Source organism: Phragmites australis, chromosome 4 (assembly GCF_958298935.1).
Source record: "Phragmites australis chromosome 4, lpPhrAust1.1, whole genome shotgun sequence".
Lineage (NCBI taxonomy): Eukaryota > Viridiplantae > Streptophyta > Magnoliopsida > Poales > Poaceae > Phragmites > Phragmites australis.
Window position 1 is genome coordinate 11,361,743 of NC_084924.1, and position 11,118 is coordinate 11,372,860.

The following is an 11,118-nucleotide window of genomic DNA, read 5'->3' on the forward strand; positions in this document are numbered from 1 at the left end:
TCTTTTTCACACAATTAAATCCTAATGCTTCTATGTTAGCATGAACGCAACACAAAAATATATCCTAGGGCAAATTAAATTTATTTTAAAATATAGGTTTTAATCTATTCTATTTATTTTAAACCTAATTAAATTCTAGCAAATTTTAGGGGTTTTTTTTTAAAAAAAAACCAGGGTGTTACAGAAGACACTCATGAGATCCCCATATTTCCACTTGTATCCCGTTTCAACTCTAAAGCTATTAAAGTTCGATTCTATCTTCTCTTCTTTTTTCAGGAGAAAGCATACTCAGTGGATGGAAGAGGCGCAGATGCGTCAGCGGCATCCGAAAAGGCAAATGCTCTACAAGCTGCTTACTTCCTTTAGCTGATATGCTGTCGAATAGCCACCTTCTGGAAGGTTATGTATTTGTTGGTATAATAGTGTACCAACATAGGAATTTTACAGCCAGTATATTATACACAAGTCAGAGGTTCTGATTGATCATGTTCGATGTATCAGTATGTGCATAGCAGGAAATTTTGTGTTCCAATATAGTTGTGGACCAGGTTTCATATTTTCCTATGCAACTGTTACCAGTTCCAGAATGCAATTTCCTTTTTAAGGGCCGATGCTTTTATCCAAAAGGCCGGTCTGACAAAATATTCTGAATGGTTATCGTGGACTGAGGATGTATGATTGCCTTCTTAACTGTGACAAAGGTATGATCAATCGAGCACACTTGCAGAAAAGTTCAAATGGCATCATCACCCACAGATTCAGACAGATTGCATTTATCAGCTGATGAGAATCATAGAGCTCATCGTTCTTCTCATGACAGAAAGAAGAGGATTAAAACAAAAGCCCACAACGGGCTAGTGGAGAAAGCACCATAAATGGGCGAGGACACTACATACACAAGATACCTAACAAATCTAATGACATGAATAAAGAACATGTGTGGTAGAGTTATACTATTAACAGAGGACTTCATTTGTAGTCCCGTCTAACTCCAATGTTCATCACGGAAAGATGCTTTAGCTGGCGTCTATTGGCTTATCTTGCATCCATGAATATAGGGATGTTCATAATTGATGAACTTTGTCCAGTAAGGTCGGTACTTTGTCATTGCAATCTCTAGCCATGGCTTCATGTTCCCATTGTAGTGGATGACTGCGGCATTATCTATTTCTGAGCGCTCAATGGTTGGATTGTACCCTAAGCCAAGCACATGCCATGATTTGTCCAGAGGGTGTGTCAGCTTGTAGAAAGTTAGAAGTCCTGGCGGTAGTGTCCCCAATTTCCAGAGCAGCCTGTTTTCGTTCTGTAAGAAGAGAAGGGAAAACAGTGTGAAGTACAGTTATGGAATTCGGTGAACATGTGCTTTGATCTGTACATCTCAGGCAGTAAAATCATGTTTCCACTAGTTTAGAAACTAAGAGGATAAGTTAACTGTTAGTACAGATCCCACATCTGTTTATGAACTAATTAAGAGAGATGTAGCGACAACTGAAAATTGATATTACGAAAATTAATTACAAGTTCCAATGCAAACATACTCTTAAGTAAATATTTAGCATGTTGGTTCATGTATCCGATTAAATTATATATGCATGACAATGGAAAACGTTACTTGGTGGAAATCTGAAATACCAGACTCCATATAGGCAAGCTGGTTCTGTAAGAGCACAAGATGCAATATTCTAAAGAAAAGTGGGCATGAAAGTAATGTAAGCCTTATTTCCAACTCACCATATTTTGCCATTTGTGGTAAATCCCAGTAATGTCTTTCTCCTTCCATTCTTCCAGATCAAACATGTTCATTCCATAAGCCCAACCACATGCATTGGGATCAAAATTCTGAGCGATATTTGGGTTTGAAAAATTGAGGTACTTGTCAAACCGGTGAAAACTCTCTCCACATGTTTCCACAGCTCCATTTACATTTCCATTAAGATCAACCTCCCAGAGTCCAGTCAAGTCCCTCTGGACAACTATGTCATCATCCAGGAAAAGGATTTTATTCAACTTGGGATAGACTTGAGGGAGGTAAAATCTTAGATGGTTGAGCATGGACAAATATTTTGGATTTCGATACTTCAGATTAGAGGAACCAGCAGAGAGTGTTTTTGGACGATCAGCCTTGAAATAGTACTCTTTCATGGCCGCAGACTCAAGCTGCTTCAGAACAGGGCAGTAAGAGGAGTTTAACCATTTGAAGTCATCGACGTTTTCAACATGGATTGTTGCATCCCCAGGTGGATTCAGCAAAAACCACATGTTCATAGCCCCGAAGTTCAGTTTGTCAGTAACAAGATGAAACACATGTTTTTCAGGCTCCTACAGATTTATAGCAAGAAAATCATGAGTGCTGTATAATTGGGTCATTCGATTATACACATAATGAAGAAATTACACTTCCAAATTGAAGATCAGGTTGGACTAACCTTTGCATTCATGATGGTTGAGTTGACCACAACTGATGCTGCCAAAACATTGTCCGAGAAAAGAGCATAGTGATAAAGGTTAGGATTTTCCAAGTTCTCGCTATTGGGGAACTTTCTTTTCTCTGGAGACAGAAGGTAATAGTCTATCGTTAAGCGCATGGATAGACAATGGATGCCATTTGGGATTGTCTTTGCCGCCAGCTGGCTAAGGAAGGTGCTCTGCTTCTTTAAGCTCCGGACCTGCTCATCAGCTGACAGAAGCATTGCTCTTAAACGCTGGGTAATAGCCTTGCAATCGTACAGTAGATCCCTTGCTTTTGACAAAACTTGACCCATTGCTTTGATTCTATCTGAAGCACTACAAATTAGAGAAGAGAGAAATCAGTAGAGCAGAAAATTACGGCCAAAAGAACAGTTCGAGCAGGCACCACCTCTTAGGAAGTTCAGAATCAGCAGTAGCTTCCCCAAGGGAGCGCTGGCTTTCCTTGAGCCTTGCGAGCAGCTCCTGATAAAGATCAAGCTTGTCTCTGGACTTGGCAAGCACAGAATATATTCTGGCCATGATCATTTGATCTCGCATCAGACGAACCCTTGAATCTGCCTTCTCATTTTCATTTTCGCGTCTCCATATGCTATATTTTCCCAGCACAGCAGAATCAACAGCTTTTGAACGTTCGATACCTGCATTCTCAAGTTTAACCAGGGCTTCATCATCCTGCTGCACTAATTCCATTTTCTTCCTTACTCCAGTTCTCTCCCTTAATTTCTATAATAAGGAAATATCAAAATGGTCAAATATAAACAGAGACAAGATTTCATTTCAGAATAAGCTGTAATCCATGAAAGAAGTGACATGAGAAGGACGGTTAACCACTGCTGGAAATGATGAAATAAGCACAACTAAAACCATCTCTACTTATACTGCAATTTACGAGAATAAGTACGGAAGGAAAAAATGATACCCTGCGTGTTGCTTCTTCTGGCCTGCTCAGGAGATGAAGGCCATCTACATTAAAAAGTATAGCATCCATATTAAAATGAGCTGCTCTTAGTAGACGCACTCACGTACAACAAACACATAGTATTAATACTCAGTTACCCACCCTTCTGACTCGAGGATAAATTCTGCAGTTCAAAGTTGGGTTGCCTACTCCAGTCCGGTACCTGACATGAAGTCTGCAATATAAGCACATATATTTTGACACAAAGAAAGTAATAAGGAATGATATTGTTTTACTGACCTGTTTGCCAAAATAAAGTTGATCCACTTGAGCTGCACAAAGTAGAAACAATTGCATTAGCATGACTCGAGGAAACAGATTCTATAATCATGACAAATATCTATAAGAAATCCAGACCATAGTTCGCATGGATTTAGTGTAAATATTTCAATGAGCAATTATTTCACATGTTGTTGCTTTTTAATTGTGTGAGGAAGAAAAAATAACAGCCAAAGACTTTCAAGGGCCTCCTGAGAAGTTAATGGTTCCTACCAAGCTAAAATGGGTAACAGCGAACTGTAGCACAAAGCCTATAAGAGAACAGGATGGCAATGTTTGTAAAGAGTAAATGCTGCTTATCTATTGCTGCCAATTCAAAAGAGGGCCAAACTTTAGATAGAGAATTGAGCAGGTTAGTGAAGGTACACTATCTTCTAAACAGATAAAGATAACATTCCAATATGAAATACAATTGGCAGTTTCCAAACAAAATGCTAAATGTGACATATATAGTAATGCCCTTCATGATTTTTACATGCTTAAGTAAACTGATGGGTAAAGAGTTTACTTGTTCGCCATACACAAGTCAAACAAGCAACTGAAAACTATGAACTTTGTCAGCATCTGTCATTGATATGCAACATCATAACTTGAAACTGTGCAGAAATAAAAACAGACACTTCTTGACTAGAAGAAAAGTATATGCCTGAAATGTTAGTAATGTGTTTCTATGCCGTTCAAATTCATCTGTAGTTTTTTCTTCTGTAAACTTCATGTGCTTTTCAGAATGTATAATATATGTAACAGATGGCCATCTAAGTTGATAGTAGCACCTTACTGATGCAAATGATGCAGGTGGCACCATCCTAAAAACAAGTTTACTAGGCTGTATACAAGACCACATAGAAGCATTTATTTGCCCTATTTCCTTGTGGAATACACCAACATTTGCTTTTGAGCAGTTAATCAGGTAACCAGGTTAGAACTGTAGGCATGGTGTATGGTGTACCTGTGTCGATCAGTTCACAATTCAGACGCTTGACACTTTGTTCTCAAAAAATACAAGCAATAGAATGAGACTTGAGAGTATCATGAAATTTATGTGGGTTAGAACCATTAACTATAGCTGCTTGCCAACACGCAAAATAGGGATCGCCACATACAGTGTCACATAGGGGAAAACACTTAGCATTTATATGCAATGCTAGTTTTAAGGAATTCCTTAGATACACGTGAGTATGCTCCGAAAACGCAAAAGGCCCATGTGGCTACCTACATTGTATCACAGCGATGATAGCAACATTAGGACATGTAATAGGAGAAGGTATACTAACAAGAACAAAAAAACACCCAAAAACATTAGCAATGAAATCTACATTTTCTGATGGTATTTCAGCCGATCAATCAGTCATAAAGGCATTATTCCTAAATTCTGCCAGCTAAAAATGACTGTGGAAAATATATTATACCAATATTCGAACACTAGCCGCAAATCATCATGAAACTCAGACCATTTCAGTAGCAACTAAGCACTCAGATGGATACACAGCCCCCTAACAAGCGGACCCAAATCGCATCAAATGCCCCACCTCCACATGAAATAATCCTACCAAAATCACCAAACCGCCAAAAAAAGCAGCCGCCGTTCTAACCCACCTAAACTCGCCCCGAAAATCACAATCCGCTCCGGTGCAGCCCCACAGCGCACGACCAGCGCCGTTTACGTGCCACGAACGGGAAAATCTCACAGATCTGGCGCCGCTCCGCCGTGGCATTCTCGAGGGCGCGCGGACCAACGGAATCCCCGCAAGGGGGAGAGAGAGAGAGAGCGGGGGCCAGAGAGGAGGGCAGATGGGGATTGGGTTGCGAGTGGCATTACCTTGGGAGCGGGGGGATGCGGAGAGGAGGAAGGGCAGGACGAGGAGGAGGAGGGCGGAGCGGCCAGCCCTAATCGCCATGGCCGGCTGGCTCGGTTCGGATCGGAACGGACTGAGGAGGAAGGGGAGGGCTCGCGCGGGCTTTCGAGGGGAGGGGGCGACCAGTACACTCTGTACTGGCACATCTGTTAGTGTCGGTGCCGTACGTGTGTGTTTGACAGATTCCCAACAATGATTTTTGAATTCAGTGAATTTTAAATTTACTTGCGAAGTTTTTTAATCAACGGTCGTGTTATAGACGTGTTTACACAAATTTAACCAGAAAAATAGATAAACAGAGAGAGAGAGTAGTCTCCACACACTTTTTGCTATAATTGCAATGTAGAGGTATGACCCTTTTTGGAAAAAGAAAAGAGAGGTGAGTCATTACACTTCTAGTAATTAATTATTTGGTGAGACAAGCCTCTTCTCAAACAGTATATCTCTTTAGCAAAGTGTCCATGTCCAAATGATTTACTTCATGAAAAGTTAGTTTTTTTTAGCTTGAGAATACACTTTGATTAAGAAAAAAAATCAAATCTAGAAAAATGGAATGAACTTCTAAGAACCAAGAAGAGTTTAGAGGATTCAAAATGACATTTTAAAATTTTCTCGGGTGGGGGGGGGGTCACACACACCAAAATTATATTTACAACCCTAAATAGTCTAGTAGCCCGTCTTCGTCTAGCTCAAAATATAAGTTTATTTGGACTTATATACAATAATTATTAGTTGATGAACTTACTTGTTAACCTCAAATATTACTATGCTTAATGGCTAAAAATAACTCATTTATTCATGGCATCAGGAATATGAGAAAGATGACTAAATTATTGATTAAACCGGCATATCAAAGAGATATGTAGAATGTTATACTGCATATAAGCAAGGAAACATGGAGAAGAGGATGGTATAACTGCTTATTATCTTGTTACAAATTTTGATTTCTATTTGAAAGCACGGCAATCAACTCATGCAAGCCTGTGTTGGAGAGCGAGGATTATTTTGGAACTTTCACTTTTAGGCCCATAAAATTGAATCCTACTGCCTCTCACCCAAACGTGCCGCTGTCATATCCTCGAACACGCCACGCGACGCTGTGAACAATTATTACTGTTCTAGGTTGGGCTTCAGAAAGGAAAAAAAATTATGTCATGGTGGGGATTCGCCCAAAATCGGTGAAATTTTATCCCCGTTCGCAGCTTAGCCCCTGACCCCTGTCCATGGCGAAGGCCGGAAGGAGGAGGAGGAGGCGGAGATGCTCCCCGGCAAGATCGCCCGGCTCAAGACAGCGGTGGGCGGTAGCGGGGGCCCTCACCGGCACCATGGCCGGCGCCGCGGCTCGGCTGCGGAGCGGCCCGTTGAGCCCGAAGACGCCATGTACGGAGCGGATGGCTTTCTTCGCCTCTGCAAGCCAAGAAGGTACTGCGCCACTGCCTGATGCTTCTAGTACTTTCTTTCCTCTAGAATCTATTTCTTGGCGCTGACGCTGCCGATGATTGTTAAACAAGATGATTTTTCAAGGGAAATTTATTTATTTGCCACCCAATCGAAAAGCCTTTCTCATATTGTCATTATTTTGATATACAATTATTTTCTTGCCACCGGTCCTGTGAATTGCTTATTTTTTACCACTATGGACAATTACCCTTTTCTTCTTCCTTGCCTCATCTTTCTCCTCCTGCTCCGGCCATTGCCGCCGCCGCCGTCGTGTCTGTCTCTGGCACTGCCACGGACTCCGCATGATTGATGTGGTCACCATGTAGGTCGCGGAGATGTGCTCATGGGCAAGGTCAATAAGCATCCCCTCTCCCTCGTCAGCTCACAAGAGCCACCGTCGTTGGCCCCTGTGGCAAGGACGCATGCCTCCTCACCAGCGGCCATGGCGACAACAAATAACGCGAACCCGGTCTAGAACCTCCCTTGGGCCAACGAGCTCCCTCTTCCTCCTCTCCACCACCTTGGACCGCGGCCTTGGGATGCCGCGGCAAGGCCGAGCTCCATGGCCGCCGCCGAGGACAAGGTCTAAGACCGCCACGGGCCGAGCTGCATGACTGCTGAGGGCGAAAGAGGGCGCAACGGCGAGTCTATAGCTGTGCTGGCCAACGACCTCAGCTCGGACAGGAGAGGGAGCAGCATAGGAAGGAGATGGAGGAAGAAGAAAGGTAGTGGCAAAAGGGTCCAAAGTGGTATACAACTAAGAATTCGCAGATTTGGTGGCATCACAAAAATTGCACACGAAAATAATGGCAGTTTGGATGAGTCACACCAATTGAGTGGCAAAAAACTAAATATCCCATTTTTGAAAAATGAATAAATAAACGAGATGTGCGCACATAATTTAGACTACAATGTCTGAAAACCTTTAATTTTAGACTACTTGTACAATCCGGGTTACTTGGCTACATGATAATAGTAATGCATGCTGCTGTAATAATATACCGAAAGCAAATGCACTTGCCCATTTTCTTCCATTGTCAATTAGTATACCCTACGTGATACAAGAAAGAAATGGTCAATTTAGCATCGTGTATATGTATGTCCGAACTTGGGATGCCTACTTTCTCCAAAAGTGGAGGTCGGGGAGTTACTTCGATTTCCATCATAAAAAAATAATAATATTTGTGTGTTTCGGCTTGAATTCGTTCCCACATGTTGCCGTCCGTTTGAGTTGTCATCTGCTGCATGTCTTTGTCTAACAACTCTTCACTGATACATTCTGCAGGTCTCTGTCCAACAACTCCACTGATTGGGGCACTCGGTCATCAAGGTCTATCTGTAGTAAAAAGGCACCAACCAGTAGTTACCTTTGGTCATCGCAGCCGGTTTTTACTTCACTAATGGAAGGAACCATGGATCATAAGTCGTCTGGAGTTAGCAGACCAGAAAAAAGGTACAACCACTTGCCAGGACCTGGGGATATACAGGCCAAAACATGTCTCTGTTGATGGTGATTACACTAAATTGGGCAGTACTTTCTTTACTATTCCTAGAGCTCCACTGTAAGAGCTTATGTTTTGGAATCTGCACCACTCAACAAAATTTGCAGGCTGTTCCTTAGTTCCTGAATTCAAGCGGCGATGCTGGAGGCGCTAGCATCCAGGCTGTCTGGCATGCTCTTTCATATGACCAGGCAGGAAACAAATATGCTGTTGGGTGTGCCTGGAGAGATCACCAAGCTGCAGAGAACGTTCAGTGACCTAAGCAGCATATTGGCCGATGCTGAGAAGAAGCGCATCCGTGATGGCAACGCAGTTGTGGGGGACTGGGTAAGCGAGTTCTGGGACACCATGTACGACATTGACAACATACTCGATTCTACGATCAGTCTGGATGGGGCATGCATGATGTTGTACACTCCTTTGCTCAGCATATAACAAAAGATGAAGGATTTCTGGTCAGCGAGGGGAAAAGCATAACTAGCAATTCGAAGCTCTGTCGCCTATCTATATCAAACAAAGAGGTGAAATGTGGTGCTTTACAAAAACGAAAGTCACTGAGAACATTGATGCTATTGGGTGCCACTGCCACCACAGTTGAGCTCAAGGATTTTCTGAATAAACTTTCATACTTGGCGCGTGTTACATTTGCAGGATGCAAATGTTGAACTGCCGTAGTCTGTTTGTGGCCTGAGGCGTTTGAGGTACTTGGGACTTGAAGGCACATGCATCTCTACAGTCCCACAAAATATTGGATATTCACATCTTTTACAGCACTTGAACCTTAATGTATGTAAAGATTTGTCTCAACTACCGGACAGCATTGTGAAACTGCAACATCTAATGTCACTTGACATTTGAGGTACCAAGATAACCTCTACAGTCAGGAACTTTGGACTGCTACAGAATTTGGTCAAGATGTGGGGGTTCCAGACCAATTTGGACGATAGCACAAATGGTTGTTGGTGTAGCTTGGAAGAATTAGGTTCTTTGTTGGAACTCAAGCTGCCATACATAGAAGGTTTGGAGAAGGCCTATTCTGTATCTGTGGCTGCTAGAGCTAAGATAAGCAGTAAATCCCATCTTACAATGTTTGAGCTTAAATGTACTAGTGGGCTCATAAAAAATGGTGAGGGTGAAGGAGATGACATCAGCAAAGAGGAGCACAAGCAAATTGAGGCGGTTTTTGGTAATCTATGTCCTCCACCTTGTGTAGAACAAATTGCCATCAGAGGCTACTTTGGACATTGGCTACCTCAGTGGATGGTGAGGATGACATCCTTCAGGAGCTTAAGGCGGTTGGAGATAAGGGATTATCCATGTTGTAAACAGCTGCCAACTGGCTTAGTATAGATACCCTTGATTATTTTTGGATCATTTGTTCTCCGTCCGTTGAATCCATCGGACATGAATTCCTCCTCCCCTCGTTGGATGCTGATGCTAATGGCAGGGATAACACACGAGATGATAGGAACTAAGACTGACATGAGGCAGCCTCATCATCTTTCTTGTGGTGCAGCTGTTGTATTTTCATCTTTCTTGTGGTGCAGCTGTTGTATTTTAGTTTAAATTCTATATAGACTTTTTGGGTGCTCTAATTAAAATGGGTTGCATATGGATTATGAAACACATTAAAAAAAGTTTAGGATTTTTGAGAAACAGAATACCACTAATTTTTTTAGAGAAACAGAACTGTTAAACAGTGAATTCCCAATACTTCTTTCCCTTTTCTAGATGGAAAAAGTATATGTTCTAAAAACTTAACTGTTCCCTTCTAGTGATTCTATCCAACAGGTGCTTCGGTTAACTGGCATCATCTAAGCAAAGATGCTCACGCTATCCTACTCCAATTCATCATTGAACAAAAATTCCAGCTGAAGCACCAAGAATAGCTTCTGTGGTGACAGTACTCTCGTCAGTGAGGAACAACGTACAAAAATTCTGGATTCGGTTCCTGTCATTGTTGAGGAACAACGGAGTCGTGGGATTTGCACTCTCTCCATTGGTCCAGTGGAATTTGAGATATGTGAGGCTGAAGGAAGTGGCAGGTTTCCAATATAAAGTGAGATTTTTTTTTATATTTGTGAGGAAATTCTCCATAGCTTTGATTCCAAGCATTTTCAAAATTGGCAGAGGATATTAATACGGTCGTCAAAAGGGGAACTTAAGCTTTTGAACCAAGGTCAAAAAGAGCAAGCGAGTGCATGACTCACTGGTAAGGTGCAAGGGTGTGTCCTTGCCGGTCCGGAGTTTGAACCCGGGCTTGCATCCCCATTAAAAAGCCGCTAATGAAGGTTCCGAAAAGAGAATCAAAAAAAAGTGACAACTGGCGGATCTTGCAAAAAGTCGTTTGGATGCGCTCTAGTATAAAGACTTGAATAACATAAGACCATGCGCATTAATATGAGTTCTGATTAAGAAATTGTTTGGTAGAGCTCTTTCTGATTTAAATTTTCTGTGGGGAGTGATTCTTTAGAGGAAGTGATTCTGTGGCTGAAAGTGATTATCTAAAATAAAATATATGTAGAAAGTGATTCTGTGCGGGAAGTAAATCAAGGGAAGCTACTTTTTTCAGCTCTTCAGCTTCCAATTCATTTAAGAAAATCACTCTCACATA

The 11,118-nt window shown here is 41.8% G+C and overlaps 2 protein-coding genes across 2 annotated transcripts; one reads left to right on the top strand and one right to left on the bottom strand.

The window, feature by feature from the left end:
• Positions 1-726: 726 nt before the first annotated feature.
• LOC133915691 (polygalacturonate 4-alpha-galacturonosyltransferase-like) lies at positions 727-5,709 on the bottom strand. Its single transcript, XM_062358950.1, has 8 exons — positions 5,526-5,709; positions 3,668-3,699; positions 3,530-3,590; positions 3,389-3,432; positions 2,858-3,192; positions 2,427-2,784; positions 1,732-2,319; positions 727-1,303 (listed from the first exon to the last, which is right to left on the bottom strand). The coding sequence occupies exons 1-8, from the start codon at positions 5,602-5,604 to the stop codon at positions 1,028-1,030; spliced, it is 1,773 nt and encodes a 590-aa protein (XP_062214934.1). The 5' UTR covers positions 5,605-5,709; the 3' UTR covers positions 727-1,027.
• A 902-nt stretch (positions 5,710-6,611) lies between these two features.
• LOC133915692 (uncharacterized) lies at positions 6,612-9,921 on the top strand. Its single transcript, XM_062358951.1, has 3 exons — positions 6,612-6,984; positions 8,288-8,455; positions 8,612-9,921. The coding sequence occupies exons 1-3, from the start codon at positions 6,821-6,823 to the stop codon at positions 8,628-8,630; spliced, it is 351 nt and encodes a 116-aa protein (XP_062214935.1). The 5' UTR covers positions 6,612-6,820; the 3' UTR covers positions 8,631-9,921.
• Positions 9,922-11,118: the final 1,197 nt, after the last annotated feature.

Bases quoted from the DNA above. Each gene is read 5' to 3' on its own strand.
- LOC133915692 (XM_062358951.1), top strand. From the start codon at position 6,821: ATGCTCCCCGGCAAGATCGCCCGGCTCAAGACAGCGGTGGGCGGTAGC. The intron at 6,985-8,287 runs GTACTGCGCCAC...TACATTCTGCAG, and splicing joins CGCCTCTGCAAGCCAAGAAG to GTCTCTGTCCAACAACTCCA.
- LOC133915691 (XM_062358950.1), bottom strand. From the start codon at position 5,604: ATGGCGATTAGGGCTGGCCGCTCCGCCCTCCTCCTCCTCGTCCTGCCC. The intron at 3,193-3,388 runs GTATCATTTTTT...TCCTTATTATAG, and splicing joins CAGAAGAAGCAACACGCAGG to AAATTAAGGGAGAGAACTGG. The intron at 2,785-2,857 runs GTGGTGCCTGCT...TCTAATTTGTAG, and splicing joins GATTCTGAACTTCCTAAGAG to TGCTTCAGATAGAATCAAAG.